The 19,025-nt window shown below is 46.9% G+C and overlaps 1 protein-coding gene across 1 annotated transcript in view; it reads left to right on the forward strand.

The window, feature by feature from the left end:
* The window catches only part of LRRC74A (leucine rich repeat containing 74A), a 173,124-nt gene that overhangs the window by 71,927 nt on the left and 82,172 nt on the right, over window positions 1-19,025 (forward strand). Inside the window, exon 10 of the mRNA XM_086936619.1 lies at window positions 306-449. Within this exon, the coding sequence (XP_086792745.1) occupies window positions 306-449 (144 nt within the window). The remainder of the gene's footprint in view (window positions 1-305; window positions 450-19,025) is intronic.

The raw sequence follows: 19,025 nt of genomic DNA on the forward strand, positions 1-19,025 counted from the left end.
CACATACCTAGACACAACAACCCGTGTGATGAGATGCATTTCAAAATTACCAAATGTGCCAGTGATAAAAAAAATGCAAAAGAAACTGAAATAGCGAGGGCTCAAATCCCCCCTTCCTTACCCGAGTTTCATTGATCGTAGTCCAAACCCGGGGATAGAGTGGGAACATTGCCTTGTAATCACACTGTACCAAAAATAAATGATTAAAACAATAATATATTGTATGATACAGGCATAAAGTGACCCCAGCCTGCTCCGGACCCTGAGCCATCAACCCTGACCTCTCCTATCTCGCATCATTCTAGAATGTGCTGGTGAACGAGCGCTTCCTGAACATGCTGGAGGAGACCAGACAGATTCATCCAGCATTGGAAGTCCGCTATGCAGGGGTGGGTGGATTCATCTCCAAGAAGCCCAATCGACGCCCAGATCCTATGAAGATGATTCAGGTGAGTCATTCATCGCACTTCTAAGCACCCCAAAACTCCAACAGGTGTAATTTATGATTGTGGAAATGTCAAGATCTCCATTAAAACACAGTTTTAGCTGGGAGAGATTTCACAAAGATATACATGAACCTAGCTCAAAATCCAGAGTGCCTAGTCATGATACCCTCTTCGTTTGTCTCAGTCTTTGCTTCGAGTCTGCTTGAGGGACAGGCAGATGTAGTTTCTCTCCAATCTTAGTTTAAGATGTATTTAACATTGGTGGGAGTGTAATAGTGCCCTCATAAATCATATATGAAAGGAAATATACCAATTATGGTTGCATGCTATCATTATCCTCCACTGCACCATCCTTCGTGAAAGGATTTGCAATGAAGGGCATCAGTTGGGAAGCTGCCAAAGGATGGCCAAAGATCAGCCTTTCCGGTACTGCTCATCTCACAGTTCCACCACCTCATCTAGAGTTGGATCAAATTATGGATTTTCAATGGCAGAGCCTTATTTAACTCCATTGTAGAGCCCCCTTAGACGGTGGCCAATCTGCCACAGGAACGCCATCTTCTCAGCATCAGAAAACATCCAGGTCCAATTCTGGGTGGGCCTTTTGAAGGCAACTTTTCCTGTTTCTGACTGGCATGCAAGACATTGTAGTTGGCTATTTCCCGACTAATAGCGACCTGATGAGCCTTCCTGCGTCTGCAAGCACCCTGAGACCTAACGGTGATGTGTTGCGCTATAGAAGACTACATGACTTTGACTTTGAACAGGAGAAAAGCCTCTGATGTGCAGGCAGAAACTCTCTGCTCATCATGGCATTTCTTTTTTCTTATTCAGAAACCAATCCCTGCCTTTGGGTTTATTTGTTAATTGAGAGTGTATCTGCAATGCAACAGGAGGACTTTTGGCAAAAACTCCTAACTGAGTCTAACGCCCTCAAGTTGCCCAGCTGATTCCAAATTACAAGTTTGGCAACTAACACTACACTCCCATGATAAATCTCGACAAGTTAAACTTGATATAATTTAATGGGAGACGATCGTTTTGGGAACTAAGGCCTGGAATAAACTCCCCCTCTCCCTGCGGTCTTTTTCTCAAGAAGCCTCCTTCAGGAAGGCATTGAAAACCTGGATCTTCTCTCTGCCTGATGCCGTGTGCCGGACCCTGGTGTAATGTGTGTGAAGAGATTAGGACATCTTTTTCCTTTCCAACTCTCCATCTGAGTTGTGTAATGCGCCAAGATACTCCTTGGAGTGGAAGTAGCGCGGTAGAAATGTCCATTACATTACATTACATCATGGGCGTTAATTCACTAAAATACCACTGTAAAATAATTGGCATTACTGAAGCTCCATTATAACTGCACTATTAATATAACAACACACACAGACAAAGGCCTGTTTTAGACACTGTCTGTTTCATGGGTACTCACAAACATTTCCCCAGGGGCCACAGCTTTGGTCTGTGGTGTGCCCGCGGGCGCATTCGTAGCAGCACAGTCGGAGTGGGGGTTTGTATGTGGGGGAGGGGGTTGGATGTAGAGGAAGCAAATCACATACATGGTCAGAGTCATGGAATTATTTTAAGGGTTTTTTCCTTACTGTCCTCTAAATTAAGTCCCCAGTCTCTAGTGGAGCCATACATTTGACAATACAGTGTTATTCTGTATCTGAATTGCTATCCATCTACCTCCCCTTGGGGTAAGCCTTTCTTCTTGCTATCAAGTGAAGACTTGATGCTTGACAAAAAATTCTAGGAACATCTTTTTTCTATACTTTTTTGCGTTTTTATGGGCTGTCAAATGGTTCACCGAGATTGCAATGACAAATTACATGTTTGTAGATTGTTACCATTTTATTCCTTCCCCCACCCTTTACATTGAAAGCCACCTGCCATGATTCGTTTTGTAATTTATTTGAAAGGCTTCTTACTAGATCGCTGGGCAACATAATTTGTTCCATTAGAACTAGCCCTGGGCGAAGAACTACGCTCCGATCGCGGAGTTTGCGGAGTTTTGGCAACTCCGCGCTCCGCGGAGAATGCGTAGTTGTCGAATACTCCGCAATCTGCTGCGTAGCGTAGTTCTCGAGCGCTCAATAGCATTTTCGCGTGCGCGGCAATAGTTTTCGCGCACTCAATAGCATTTTCGCGTGCGCGGCAATGTCTTACCTTACCATGCATTCGCTTTTTCCCGGTCGCGTGTGCCACGATGTTTGTAAACCCTCCCGCACAATCCCGCGTGACTGTGCGAACGCGATAACGTCATTTGGATGCGCGATAACGTCATTAGGACGCGCGAGGATGCTTGTCGGTAAGATCGAGTTGCCGAACACGCAGAAACTGCAATCTGGCACAGAATAACTCGCGAACATGTTAGTAGTGACCCGGAACCGGAAATAAGGGGACGCGAGCGGGGGGGGACAACCCTCATGGGTAACTTCGTGCGCTACACATCCCGAGCATGCAGGCAGCGCCCCAAACACGCGCACCGCGCTCCCGAAGACGAAAATCAGCTCGCAAACGAGTAGTTCGCGGAGTGCAAGTGCAACTTCGCGTAGCTCCGCGGAGTGCGGCTATGCGAACTACGCCCACCCACCTTTATATGTTTTTACATGGAAGCTTTACTACCAACAGTAACGTAGATCTAGATGCATTGGTCGCACATTAATTTGATATTGCAAAACGAGGACTCATTTAGATTTATTTATTTGAATTTTTTTTTATTTATTTGAATTTTATATAGCGCATAGCTACCCTTGGGCATCCCAGCCCTTGTCCAGAAAGGAAGCAAATGGCAGACAGGCAGATACAGCGGCATCAGATAGGGGAGAGATGGGTTTTCAAAAGTTTACGAAACCTAACAATACACGGCTCTGAACGCAAATTCAGAGGAAGCGCATTCCAGAGAGTGGCAGTATTAACAGAGAACCTTTTCTCACCCGTGCGTGCCCTTCTGACTCTAGGAATTTGCAACAAATACTGTTGATCAGAGCTCAAAGCTCTGTTAGACTTATAGGGCACAACTAAATTCCTCAGAATGGGAGGCCCCTTATCCTGACGTGTTTTGTGCGCTATACAAAGCGACTTAAATTTAATCCTTTCCCGCACCCGGAGCCAATGCAGCGCCTTCAATGCGGGTTTGGCTGACTGCATCCTAGGCGAGCTCGTAAGAAGCCTTGCAGCCGCATTTTGGATTTGCTGAAGTTTATTTAGCGTTGCTTCAGGGGAGCCCAGGAAGATGGCGTTACAGTAATCTAAGTTCAAGTTCAAGTTCAGTAATTTTTATAGCGCACTACTCACCCAGAGGGTCTTAAGGTGCTTGGGGGAGGGAGGGTGCATTATTTATCGCATAGCCAGGTTTTAAGCTGTTTTCTGAAGGAGAGGTGGTTCTGTGTAAGGCGGAGGTGAGTGGGGAGACAGTTCCAGGTTTTGGCCGCTAAGTAGGAGAAGGATCTTCCTCTCATGGTGACTCTATTGATGCGCGGAATCGCGGCGAGGGCTTGATTGGATGAACGAAGTTGGCGGGTGGGTGTGTAGAAGGACAGTCGTTTGTTGAGGCATTCGGGTCCGAGGTTGTAGAGGGCCTTGTGTGCGTAGGTGAGGAGACGGAACGTTATTCTCTTGTTGACGGGAAGCCAGTGGAGATCTTTCAGGTGACCGGAAATGTGAGCTTGACGGGGGATGTCCAGTATGAGTCTGGTTGAGGCGTTGTGGATGCGTTGGAGTTTTTTCTGTAGTTTGGCTGTGGTTCCGGCGTAAATGGTGTTTCCATAATCTAGTCGGCTAGCGACTAGTGCGTGGGTGACTGTCTTTCTTGTTTTGGTGGGGATCCAGCGGAAGATTTTTTTGAGCATGCGTAGGATGTTGAAGCATGATGATGAAACGGCGTTGACTTTTTGGTCATCGAGAGGGAGGAGTCTAGGATGACGCCCAGGTTCCGTGCGTGATCTGTAGATATGGGTGCTGTGCCCAGTGCTGGTGGCCACCATGAGTCGTCCCATGCAGAGGGGGACGATCCTAAGATGAGGACTTCCGTTTTGTCCGAGTTTAGTTTTAAACGGCTGTTCTTCATCCATATGGATACTTCTTTCATTCCTTCGTGTAGATTGGTTTTGGCGGTGTTGGGGTCTTTGGTGAGGGAGAGGATTAGTTGGGTGTCGTCAGCGTAGGAGATGATGTTGAGGTTGTGTTGTCGCGCGATGGTTGCGAGGGGACTCATGTACACGTTGAAGAGGGTGGGACTGAGTGATGATCCTTGTGGTACGCCGCAGATGACTTCGGTTGCCTCTGATTTGAATGGGGGGAGTCGGACTCTCTGGGTTCTTCCTGCGAGGAACGAGATGATCCAGTCCAACGCTTTTCCTTGAATTCCGACATTGCTGAGGCGTTGTATGAGGGTGTTATGACAGACTGTGTCGAAGGCGGCGGAGAGGTCAAGTAGGATGAGGGCAACTGTTTTCCGTTGTCCAGTAGCGTTCGGATGTCGTCTGTAGCAGCGATGAGGGCGGTTTCGATGCTGTGTTTGGCTCGAAAGCCGGACTGTGAGGGGTCGAGTGAATTGTTGGATTCAAGGAAGGCGGCGAGCTGACTATTCACCGCTTTCTCGATGACTTTGGCAGGGAAGGGGAGGAGCGAGATCGGGCGGTAGTTCTTTAGTTCAGAGGGGTCCGCTGTGGGTTTCTTCAGAAGGGCGCTGAGTTCGGCATGTTTCCAGCTTTCTGGGAAGCTTGCGGAGTTGAAGGAGCAGTTGATGACATCGCGGAGATGGGGTGCGATGATGGAGTCTGCTTTGTTGAAGATGTGGTGGGGGCATGGGTCATTTGGTGAGCCTGAATGGATGGAGTTCATCCGACGGATGGTGTCTTCAGTAGTGATTGCGTTCCAGGCGCAAAGGTTGTGAGAGGGCTGTTTTGGTTCTAAGGTGGTTGGAGTGGGTTGTTCTTCGGACAAGTTTTCAAAGCTGTTGTGAATGTCGGCGATTTTGTTGTGGAAAAAAAAGGATAAAGAGTCGCAGAGGTCTTGGGAGGGAGTGATGTTGTTGGTGCCGGCGGAGGGGTTGGTAAATTCTTTGACGATGTTGAATAGTTCCTTGCTGTTGTGGGCGTTGTTGTCGAGTCGATCCTTGAATGCTGATTTCTTGGTGGATCGGATCAATTGGTGGTGTTTGCGGATGGCGTCCTTGAAGGTGGTCAGGTTGTTAGTGGTTGGGGTTTTTCTCCAGGTTTTCTCGAGGGTACGACATAGCTTCTTGGATTTCTTAAGGTCATCATTGAACCAGGGGGCCTTTTTGTTATCTTGTTTGATCTGGTGGTTTTTCAAGGGTGCTAATTCGTCAGCGCTGTGGGTGATCCATTGTGTGCGTTTGGTGGCAGCTTGGTTTGGGTCCGATGGTATGGCGAGGGGTTTTGGTTAAGCGATGTGAAGAGTTGGTCGGTGGTGATTTTGTTCCAGTTTCTACGAGGAATAGGTTGTGGTGGGATGTGGGTCGTGGTCTTTTTGTAGCTGAAATGAACGCAGCTGTGGTCCGTCCAATGGAGAGCTGTGGTGTGATCGAAGGAGATGTGTTTGCTGGAAGAGAAGATAGGGTCGAGCATGTGTCCGGCTGGGTGGGGGTGTCAACAAGTTGTTTGAGTCCGAGATTGGCCAGTTGTCCAGAAGGGTGGTGGTGTTGCTGTCGTTATTCTTTTCCAGGTGGAAGTTGAGGTCTCCCAGGAGAATGTAGTTCTCGGAGGTGAGGGCATGTGGGCTGATGAAGTCAGTGATGTCTTCGATGAATTGTGTGCGGGTTCCTGGTGGTCTGTAGATGAGGGTGCCTCTAAGTGTAGTCCTGGGGTCGGTGTGGATCTGGAAGTGAAGGTGTTCAGCGGTCGCGAGGTTATCGTCGGAGCTAGTCGTGATTCGGATGGTGTTCTTATGGACGATGGCGATGCCTCCTCCTGTTTGGTTGGTGCGGTCTTTTCGGATGATTTTGTAATTGTCCGGGATGGCTATGGCGATGTCGGGCGCTGATGAGGCGTTCATCCAAGTTTCTGTGAGGAAGGCGACGTCCGGCGATGTGGTGTCGAGTAGGTCCCAGAGTTCAGTGGCGTGTTTGTGGACCGAGCGGGTGTTCATCAGGATGCACTTCAGGTGGTTTGAGTCGGAGCTGTGTTTGGAGGAGGAGGGATTGGTGTGGTTCCTGATGCAGGCGAACTTGCAGGTGTGGCAGGCGAATGGTCCGTGGGTGTGTCCCGGGGTAGCTATGCAGCATTGTGGGGTGCTTTCGGGGTTAAGAGCTAAGAGGGTGGCGGCGTCATACGTTATGCAAGTGGAGAGGGTATTGCGAGGACCAGGGGGTCTGGCGCTGGACACGGGACAGCCGAGGACGGGCATAGACGGGCTTACCTTTGGCGCACCTTCAGCGCGACCGCTGCGCGTGAACGCTGCGCGCAAAGGCATCTGTCATAAATGGATAGTGGAGGGGGCGGGGGCGAGGGAGGGTCAGCTGGGAGGCGGGGGCGGGGTAGGATAGTCAGTAGGAGCTGGAGGGAGCGGGGGTGGGGCTGCAGGGGAGCAGCGGCGGCGTGGACGGGCTAAGGCACAGCAACAATGCTGGGAGGTCGTGGGCACAAGTCAGACAATCGCAGGCACAATCAGCTGGCACAATATAAAATACGGTCGCAGGCAGGCACAATCAGCTGGCACAATAGATGTTAATGCAGGCAACGATACCAGGCACTATGGTAGGGCACAATGCGGGTCGCTGGCACGGAAGGCAGGGCAGGATGCAGGGCACAATGCGGGTCACTGGCACAGATGGCAGGGCAGGATGCAGGTCGCTGAATAAGCAGCTTCTTCGATGTCAACGGAAGAAGGGGCAAAACTTTCCGAGCTGCACGGAGGAGCCCAAAGCAGACTCCTGCTGTTCGTTTTGCCTGGGTCCTAAAGGAGAGGTCCTGCTCTAAACAAACCCCAAGACTCTTAATCTCCTCTTTAGGACTGGGGAGGTCGCCTAGACAACTGGGTCAAACAGTCGCGAGGAAGGAGGATCCTTTATGCCCTAGCAGCATTATTTCGGTCTTTGACCCGTTCACTTTTAGAGCTGATTCACACATCCAGGTGTAGACTTTGGACATGCAAGAATGCAGCGCATCTGTATTTTCCGTCAGCTGGGATAGAGCCACCAACAGCTGCGTATCGTCAGCATAGCTGACGATTTTAAAACCAAAAAGGGCCACCACATCCTCCAGGGGCGCCATATACACATTGAATAATGTGGGGCTTAGAGATGAGCCCTGTGGCACACCACACTGGAGGGGGATGGATGTCGACCGTTCACTGCCTTCCCAGACCTGGTACGACCGGTCGCTAAGAAATGACGTAAGCCATTTCAAAGCCGCACCTGTAACCCCCAACTCTGACAGCCGATGGATCAACACTTGATGGTTAACAGTGTCGAAAGCCGCACTGAGGTCCAGGAGGATCACTGCCACTGACCCTCCTGAATCGAAAATACTCCTAGCTTCTTCCACGACTGCCAGCAGGGCGGTGTCAGTGCCCTGACCTGTCCGAAATCCAGTTTGCGAATCACGCAACAGGCCATTGGACTCCAAAAAGTGGGAAAGATGACGATTTACCAACTTTTCAGCAATTTTACTGAGTCCCGGGAGCAGGGAGATGGGCCTGAAATTAGCCAACCATCTTGTAAATCGATGGCCATTGGACTCCTGTTTCTTCTGAAGATTACACATCACCTCAGTGCATGCATTTGTGCATCAATTTGCATAAGGCCTGCTGGATGGTTATAGTCGCCACCTCCCGCTCAAGGTTCCCACCTTGGCTGGCACCCTTTGCCTTCCATATCCCCTCTGTACCCACCACAGCTTGTTTGTAAATGCTCTTGCTTAATCCTGCTTTGGGGCATTATGCAGGGCACGTGCCTTTAGGAAGGAACCATTCGGGTCCTGCTGCTGTTACACGAAATGTGACTGGTTGCTCTCTCTACTTTCTGATGTTTGTAAACTCGCAGCTTGTGTGCTGCATGGCTAAACACTTATAAGGTCCCAAAGGTGAGACCTATTGGCTATGCGAATGCTTGTTCTTTTTGCATTTATCTTCTTCTCACTCTTCGGTTTCTTGACGTCTGTTTATCTAGTCTTTTCTTCCTTTCCTGTCTTCTTGGGATTTTTTTTCCAGGTTGCTGCATACATAAAAATAAGACCACTGCAGCCCAAGTTTTCTATTTGATCTTTTTCTCTTTAAAAAAATATATATATTTATTGTTAAAATAGCTAATAAAGTAGGAATTGTAACAAGTTTTTAATTTTGTATTTGTTTTACCTGACCCTCAGTTCAAACTCTGATTCAAGCCTGATCCTGGTATATCTGTCCACGAAAACCATCTTTCGTGAAAAAAGTACATTCTTTTCATGAAAAAGCACATGGCCCTGCCCTATGATGGACCAGTGAACCATCTGTAAGGGTCTAAATGACCACCTAAAGGAGGTCCAGAGCTCTGAACTCTGATTGTTCCAAGTACTGGTCAATAAGGGGGCAAGGCTGTTAAGCATACCAAAATGGAATTGTGTATAGAGTGCATATAGCTGAGAGTTCAGCATTTATTCGCGCACACAAACACAAACACTCCACCCACACACAAAATGATTTCCTTGGAAGAAACTTAAAAAACACTCACTCACACACACACACAGTTTTCCTTGAAAGAAACCTAAAACACACTTACATTTACAATTAAGGAGAACAATACAACTGCAACTCCCCACCAATGCATTGCTCAAGACTCCACACTTGATGCCACAGGTGATATAGTAAATTACACACCAATGTCATCATTCATCAAATTTCATCCACAAGAGGGTCAGTGGAAAATATTATTTATGACCAAGTGTGCATCAGTTCCACAACTATGTATACCACACAAGGATGCACTTGGTCATGCTGCATCACCCGGTCCCTCCTCACACCATGAAAATCAATTCAGTGTTGCGGGCTACAACTTCCTTACCTCACGCAACGACGGGTAACAGAAGGATCTCTTAGGAGTGTTTTGATTGAATCGGAGTGGTATCATGGAGGGAGGAGGGACTCAATGATGAAGCATGTCACCTCAGGGTGGGTGAGGGACTTCTTCCTAAATAGGAAAGATTTCCTGTAGATTTTAATTCTAGGATTTGAAGTTCACTCTTTCTTGACTAAGTGCATCCTTGTAAGGTATACATATCACACATTGAGTCACATATCACATCACCATTTACTTCACCAAGGTCTTCAATGAAAGGGCCTAAAGTCCCTATGTCTCAGAGTCAACTAGGCTCAACTTTTGACCATGGTCAATAGACTTTGAATTAGGGAATGGCCTTACAGTGGGCTGGAATTGAGTGTGAAAATGTATACGCCGACAGTCTACTTGGCCATAACCCATGTAGTAGGTGATTCTGCACTCAGTACTCAGTACATCTACATCCTAAACCCTCTGGGTGTTGGATTTTAGCTGGTCCTGCTCGTAAATTCGTGTCAGACTCCGAGGACTCAATGACTGTAGACTTTGGCCATGCCCAGCGAGTCCTGTGTGCAAGCTAGAAAGTTAAACTCACTACTCATCACCCTTTAAAGCACAGCTCTTTATAGTTGTCCCTATGCTATTGCTAGTAGATTGTGGTGGACAAGAGGCCTGGCCTTTGGTCACATGCAGTGCTGTCTGTCCCAGCCACCGTAACAGCTTCATTTATATTGACACTGGTGTCCTATGTGATATCGCCTCTGACAGTATATGCAAAGTCACAAGCAATGCATTGGCAAGATTTATGGTGGAGTTGCTTATCATACATGGTGCATTTCAGGGATGTATGACACTAAACGGATCAACAAAATATTGCACTGAAAAGTTATCCAGTGCAGAATAGCCACTGCCACTATATCATGAAGGAAGTAAACATAGATAAGTGTAGATTCAATATTATACACTACACATCTATATACCTTAAAGATATATACATTGTCTAGTTGTAGAGATGTGGAGTTAGGAATGTTAAATCTATACCTGCTAAAATATACTTATGTTGGGTCTGCAGTGGTAGTCAACATCTTACTCTAGAAAGTGTTGTAGAACAATATTATATACTAATTGTTAGAAAATGGGTTTCTGGTTGGCTAGGGTATACACCTAAGCCAAGCAGAACCTACCACTCTAGTCATGGCAAGGGAGTCACACACTGAAGATAACCCCTGCTCACCCCCTTGGTAGCTTAGCAGAGCAGTCAGGCTTATCCCAGAGGCAATGTGTAAAGCGTGTGCACACCACACTCACAAAGCAGTGACACACAAGGCACACAAAAGAAACTCCATATGAGGTTATATAAAAAATACCCTTTGTAATATCCAAGAAAACACATTAGAACACAATCACAAGTATTACACTGTGCCACCAGGCACTCGTCATGACTTCACAGGGATTACATAAATCACTATGCCAATTTGGCCACTGTCATAAACGTCAGTTAGCACAACCCAGTAGCCACTGGTAGGAATTTTACTTAGCATAACACATTATGCATAAACATAATCTGCAGTGCACCATGGTAAACACTTGTGGCAGGGCATACATCATAAACACATCATGCCCACCTTGGGCATATGCTGATCACCATTACTGTACTTAGGGGGACAACATTGGCAATATAACACCACATACATGTACGCCTCAGGGCATAAACTGCACAGGATGACAAAACATCACATCAGGCGACTTCCTGAAATAATCTGTTTCTGGATATTGTTAGGTCAACTGACATACATCACAGTGTCAGGGCCTGTAATGTGCAGCAACAACCTAGGACTGGGCTCCCGCGCACCTGGTACACATTATCTGGTAATGCCCACTAGGGTACCAGGCAGAGCAGCACCGGCACGCCTCTGGTGGGCAATGCGGTTCAAAACTGTAGGCTTTGGGTCGCCGCCCTACCTACAACAGGGGGTCTCCGTCAAGGTCTCACCCCATCCCGGCCAAACAAGAATGCCCCTAGTGCCCAGCACACCAAATACGGGAGTGGGGCGCAAAACACACCCAGTCTCAGCCCGACACCAGCAGGCAACTGCCAACCATGTGGCCAGTATCCTGCTACTTTTCCACCTGCTCCCAAGGCGCTGCAGCCCCTCTGGAGCCCTCCTGGGCCTTGCAGATGGCTGTAAGGATCACATGTGTGGGTGCCCTCACCACAGCTAGCTCTCTCTCTCGCTGGGGGCGGGCCGGTGGGTCTGTCATGACGGCCAGGAGCTTGCGAGGTTCCATCTTCACATGAAGGGGGACGGGATATTTCCAAATACCCCGCAACACCTTCCTTCTGGCACAACAGGAATCTGCAGCCCGGGGCCAGTTAGTAGAGCCCCGGCTGCTGATGGGGAGATAAAGGCTGAGGGGGGAGGAGGCAGAGCGCTTCCGTTACTTCAGCTCTCCTCCCCCCTTTGGTTCCCAGACCATAGGGAACAGCATCACTGCCCGCGCTCCTTCATCAAATTGCTAGGAGCCAAGCACTGGAGAATCTCCCCTACCTGTGCTCTTTCAAGACAGAGCGCACCACCACACTTCGCAGCGCAGGGGACACGCCACCGAGTCTCTGGAGACACAGGGGCAGAGAACAGGTCACAGGTAGGCCAGCATGCAGGGCCCCTTAGCAGAGGACAGTCCCTTCAGCAGCCCAGCATGCAGCAGCTTAGTCCCAAACGACAGTCCCTCCTGGCACACAGCTGTCCATGCAGTGTCTTCTCTCCTTGCATAGGGTCACAGCCCCTTTATTTAAAGTCCACATTTCCTTGTTCTGAGGGCACTTTAAAAAGACATTTCAAAGTGCACAACCCTCCCCAATCATAGTGTAAGCCTTGGCTCCAGACACGCCATAGGGGGCTGAAGCCATCATTGTAAAAGACAGGCACAGCTCTATTCAGGTACAGTGTAAACCTTGGCTCCAGACACACCATAGGGGGCTGGAGCCATCATTGTAGAAGACATGCACAGCCCTATTCAGGTACAGGTGCAACTCCTCCCACGACTCCAAATGCAGACCAGGCATATTCAGGTGCAAGGGACAACTCCTCCTGCTACTCTAAATTCAGCCAATGTATATTCAGCCTAGCGCTGAGCCACCCAGGCAGGGCAGGACACACCTCAATCCCCCAGGGTCTGGCTGGAGTGAATGCACAACCCCTGTCAGTCATAACCAGACGGTCAATACACATCAGGCAGGGCACAAAGGCATAGATTCATCAAGGTATTTTTCCCAAATGCAAAAATCGCAAAATAAGAATTCGCAAAATTGCGATTACTTGCATTTAAGGAATCTCAAATTGAGATTCCTTAAATGCAATGCATTAAAGTTTAAAAAAAAGCGATTTCGCTAATAGGGCTCGCAAATGACCATGAAGTTGCATTTTTCAAAGTTTCATGTTGCGCACAGATCAATTTCAGGTGTGCAACAGGGTGTCCTTTGGACACCCCTGCACCCTTGAAATCGCATTCTCAATTTGCGATTCGCTAATTGCGATTTGCAAATTGAGAATGTCTTCACATTCATTCCTATGGGCAATTTGCGAGTCGCAATTAAGGAATTTTAAGAAATCGCTATTTTTTTTGTGATTTCTTCATGCATTGCATTTTGCTATTCCTTAATAGCAAATCGTTATTTTTCGCTATTAAGGAATAGCAAAATGGGTTCTTGATGCATCTGGGGGAAAGACACATAACACACAGAAATGCCCACTTCTAAAAGTGGCATTTCTAAAATAGTAATAATAAATCTGCTCTCACAAATAAGCAGGATTTATCACTACTATTCCAAACATACCAAACATGGGCGCGCTACCCCTCTCATGTCAGGAATTACCACTGAAGCACATATCAGGGAATCCCCAATGCAACCCAAGGAGAGAACAGCCTCACAGCAGTGAGAAACCAAATTGGCTGTTTGTCACTACCAGGACATGCCACACAGTGAAGGCACATATCCTACCTTTTACCTACTCCGCACTCTGCCCATAGGGCTAGCTAGGGCCTACCTTAGGGGTGACTGATAATGTAGTAAAAGGGGAATTGCAGACGTGGCAACCACTTTATATGCCACGTCACAGCGGCAGTAAACTGCGTGTGCAGGCCCTACAATGCCAGAGGCCTGAGACAGGTTTGAAAGGCTACTTCGGTGGGTGGCGCAAGCAGCACTGCAAGCCCACCAGTAGCATTTAATTTACTGGCCCTGGGTATATGGCATACGAATGTACAAAGGACTAACAGGTAAATTAAATATGCCAAACAGGTGTAGACCAAGCTTACCAAGTTTACAAGGGAGAGCACATGCACTTTAGCACTGATCAGCAGTGTTAAAGTGCTCAGAGTCATAAAACCACGAACAACATGTCAGACAAAATATTGGAGGAAGCTAAAAAGTTCTGGGATGACCCTGCAAAAAGGGCCAAGTCCAACAATAATTATCATTGAAAAACACTGAAAATAAGTGCTTATTAGGTTTCCATTCATCAAAAACCACAACATATATTCATCTGAGGTTTTGGGGGGATTTCCGTGTTTTTTAATCCAAATATTATATTTAAAAAACATAATCTCCCTCCAAAGTATTTTTTAGTGACTTTGTTTTTATAATTATATTTTTTGAGCCTTGTCAAAGTGAGACTCACCTCTACATATAGCCTCTGGTCATCCAGATTATCAACTAGTTGCAAGGTGTATCACTCTCACCCAGTCCCTGTTACCCCACTGACTGGAATCATTATCAGCCATGTTGTTTCAGGGTTGAGGGTTAACAGTGTTGGTTCCTGAGGTGGGTCCCTTGGCCACTAGCCTAACCAGGTAATGTGGTGTCTGCTACAGGTTGTGTCTCTAAGGTGGCTCACAGTCAGGGACGTTTCCAGGGAAAGGACCCATAAGCTGTCGCCTTTGGAGCCACTTGCTGGGGGTGGTCACTCATGAGCCGATTTTGCAGAGGTGTAGCTGCATTGCTGCTAAAAAGGAGGGAGGTGTAAAAAATAAATTTCCCCTAATATGCCAAAATACCTTCAACTGACCCTGCCTGGGCCATATCTAGTCATAGACCATAGATGCAGTCACCTACTTCACCATACACTGCATGTGGCATACATGAGCTGATGGAACAGGGATATAACCACTCTTGCTTAAATCTGTGCTTAATTTGAGGCAGTGGTTTTCAGTGCACGGCACCAGCACTTAATCGTCATCACTGGCTCTAGTGACAGTCCACCACATGGTGGCGCATTCTGTCTAATTTTGAGATGAGCACAACAACAGTGTTTAATAAGTCAATATATATTTTAAAAAATAGCACTACCTGCCGCTCGTTCCATTATTATAGCTTTAGGTGGCCTTGAATAATCTGAATTGCCACACTTGTAGGAGTGCAATGGCTAGTAGTAGCATTGGCACCTTCGTTGGCAGAGCTAATAGTGGCAATGGGTGGTGCAGGCTGCAGTGGTCTCCTGAGAAGGGCCCTGGCACTTACTTTTTCACATATTAAGCACTGGCTAAAATCAAGGTGCAAGGGTGCAAAAAATACATGTTGCTTATGGTGAAACCTGCATTAGATGTAGTAACGTATGGTAGCTTGATATAGTTGTTATATATTTGTCATTTTTTTTAAAGATCTTAGAGGACCTCTTTATGTGCAACAGGTTTGATGCCTGTGCATGTGGTCTGAGGCGGTGAGGGTTGGAGAAGCCATATTGCGGTCTCCTCATGCCGGTATTCTGAAGAGTGCGCGCTCTATGCGTGCCCCAGTTCCCAGACTCTCAATCTCCAGCCCCGAAGCCCCCTTCATTCCTTGTCCTCCTAGGTAGCTTTTTGTTTCACTGGTTGCCAAGAGGTTTTTAGGTCTCGCAGAGAGACCTAATGCCGCCGATCCAGAAATCTAAACTTTATGATCCGGATTTGTAGAAGTGCACGTGCTCGTGACCGCGCTTCTATCCCCCTGCCTTGCTCTTCAAAGGCTCCCCTTACCATTTGCTCCTGCCTCCCCGCCCACTGGTTCATTCACACTTCACGGCCGCAGGCCGTGACTCACATCTCGCCCACTGGTTCACACTTCACGGCCCCAGGCAGTGACTCGCATCTCTACTCCCCCCTGGTCTCACATCGATGTTAGCAGCCTCCCACAGGCTCCCCCCCCTCCCTGTTCCTTTTCGTGTTCTTCGATGGTTTCTCTTGTTTTCTTGCTTCCTGCATTCTTCTCTTATCTTTCCTCTTCCTGCTCACTTTCCTGCTCACCCGCCACAACAATGCCGAGAGCTTGTTAGAACACGTAGGCTATCAAGCTGTTAAGTTTCTCGGGATGGCGTCCGTTTCCCTTGTAAATTGTCGTCAGAGATTTCGGGTGTCAGCAGCTGCTCCTTTGAAACATAGCTTTACTTGTAAACCTCTCATGGATCCTTGATCAGTTTATCTTGGACCCACAGCTAAAGGCTTTCCATTTTGGCGCGCAATTGCTCAACAGCTAGCCTCCTTACAGCTAGCTGCATTTAAATTGCCTGCCGCCCAAACTTCTTTTTGGGAATATCCCGTACAGTAATCGCTGCTCTCCCGTAGCATTTACCCAAACAAATACGACAAGGCTTCATCATATTTAAGGTGGAAACTGGCTCATTCAGCCCATTGGAAGTATGACTGAGCGTGTCTACAAACATAAAACGTGTTGCCGCGTTGGCCTGCTTTGGTGTTAATCCCCCCCTCCTCTCCATCCCTCCACCCCCCCTCCTCTCCATCCCTCCACCCCACCCCCTGCATTTGAAACTCTGAAAATACTAGCTACGTTTATTTGCATCTTCTGGAGAGAAACTTTCATCCTAACTGCCTGCTTGTAACCTTGAGTAGAATTGTAACATGGAACCTTTAACGCTCCACCCTCTCTCACCCTTGTGAATTTATTTCGCATTTAATGTTTTCCAGAACTCTTGGCAGGCAGCATCCAATTACTCTCCCTGGTGATACATTCAGTTTGTGTAAGGTGAGCGATGTCGTAGAATATCTATCGCGAAAAGAACAGTTGATGGACAGAATGCAGGACAATGTCATACATTCACCCCAGTACAGAGGTCTGGGCATAAATCCATCTTTTTAGGTCTCGGCCTAACCAGGCAGCCCACCCCCTCCCTCTCCAGCGCGCGCCCCATTCTCTCTCTGTTGCCACACGCATTAGTAGGCAGCCCACCCCCCTCCCTCTTCATAACAACAATTGGTTCGAATATGCTCTCTCAATGTTTCAAGCTTTATTACAAATGTCACAAAAAGATGTTAATATTTCACTTCTGTTCTTGGATTTTCGTCACAATAAAATACACTGAACATAATCTTCACAAAAGTCATTTACAAAAGTTTAAGCTATTGCCATTATAAATTACATTAACTTTCATTTAAGTATTAATTATTTAAAAAAATTAAAAGCCATTGTTATTTGTAATATCAATACATCTAAGTTACGTAAATACAACACAAATTGTAGTACAAATGCTATAGGTGTCACATTTGCGAAAGTTAAAACTATTGGCATTGTCAATGACAAAGCTATTAATTTCGCTATTTTCAAAAAGCAACACATTAATAAAAAAATTGTCATTTACAATACCAATAGCTCAAACTTTCCTAATGCGAGACCTATTGCATTGCAAATGCTTATTGTCAAGTGTGTTGTGCATGGGCCTCCGCAGGGGGGGGGGGCAAGTGGGGGCGTTTAACCCCCCCCCCCCCCGGATCGCCGGTCCATCCGGTGCGGGTGGTACTGATGGTGACCATTATGGTATGGCCGGGTAGCAGCCGTGGCGCAGACAGCCGGGCCCCATTATTTTTTTGAAATGCAGGCACTCAAGCAGCCCACACTGGGGTGCAGGAGTGCGATGTTACCAAAAATAATGGCACACGGCCCACGAGGTGTGTGTCGTACTGGTGCAGGTGCTGAATTTGCCGCGGTGCAGCTGAAATCAGTTTTTAAACGTGTGCATCTGCTACTTAGAATTTGTTTCTATACAATGATTTTATTCTATCAATAAGATTTTTTGTTCACTTTTGGACAGGCCAAGGCCAAAGTAAAATGCATAAAAAATATAAGCACATTTTATCACGTAATGTACCCCAGAAAGCTTGCAAACTAGCAGAGCTACTTTCACAAGGATCTTGAGTGCTGCAGACATTCGCTACACAAAATAACCTTGCTCGTCGTGCGTTGTGATGCTACATCCGGCGAGGAATGCTTTCTTGCAGCCCTGTCTCTTTAAATTCACCAACTGGGAACAACTGATTTACTAACCAAAAATGTTCGCCCAATAATTGGCTGCAGCACCTGTGAGCAGCCGGTCAAGGTGGGGAGGGGAGAGAGGGCCCAGAAGACCCTGCGGATACCTCCGTGGGGCTGCAAAGGCATCATGGCTGCCACCTCCAGACCCCTTTCTGACTGTTTCTTCTGCTGCCCCCGAAAGGTAAGTTAAAAGAAATAGAGCAATAATTTGTTTTATAGCTGGAGACGGGGGTGATAGGAGGTTTCAGTCACCCATCACGGAACCTATATTGACGTTCTTGCTTTTGGAGTTGGTTTACACCTTTTAGATACAAAATGTTGCTTAAGTTAGCAGTAGGATTACCGCATGTTGGTCACCAAGACGGAAAAACAAAACACCGTCATCCAGCATACCGAAAAATTCATTCTACGCAAACTAAAATGGAGAGGAAAGGATATAAAACCAACAATGGATAAACTCAAAAATGAACTGCTTAGTCTAACATCGGAAGAAAAAGAAAATCCGGTAAAAACATGGGAACATCTATGTGAAGCAGTAATAAGAAATCCCCCAAGTACAAATCAAAATGTAATAAGATTCAATACTGGGAAAAAGCCTTGGTATACAATCACCCTGAGGGCAGAAAAAAGAAAAATTGCACGAGAAGTCCGCAAGCAGGCATTATTGATAAAAAGTGGAAAAAAATCAAATAAATCGAAATTGAAAGTCATGCGAAAAAAATATAAGATCATGCTAAGTAGCGCAAAAACACTGTACCAAGAGGAAATGTGGACAAACTTACTAATCGCTGGTAAACACAAAAACGCCAGAACATTTTGGGGTATTATCAACAAACTGACAAGGGGGAACACCCTAAGACAGGAGGCAGGTATCGGAGAAAGTACATGGACCCAGCATGTTGAAAACATGTTCAGCGACAGGACGGGAGGTGAAAAAAGGCACTGTAAACCGGAGTGCAAAGTATGCACTAGAAACTCCGAACATGCAGAAACTATTCTAGGAAAAGGAGTTAATCCACCAGAAGACAAGCTGAAGCAATCGTTGGGTAGTGGAAACGAGAACAAACCTGAAAACTCACAGTCTAGCAAATCAGAAAAACTAGTGAATGCTGTGACCAACACCCTAGTAACAACAGACCAGCTTAAAGACAAAATAAATCGCCTGAAAAAAGAGGGTGCAGCTGGTCCAAATGGGCTTCCAAACTCTATCTTTAAATATTCGCCTGAATTTTGGGCAGAATACTTAACACCACTCTTTAATGCAATCTACAATCAGAACAAA

Source organism: Lissotriton vulgaris, chromosome 9 (assembly GCF_964263255.1).
Source record: "Lissotriton vulgaris chromosome 9, aLisVul1.2, whole genome shotgun sequence".
Lineage (NCBI taxonomy): Eukaryota > Metazoa > Chordata > Amphibia > Caudata > Salamandridae > Lissotriton > Lissotriton vulgaris.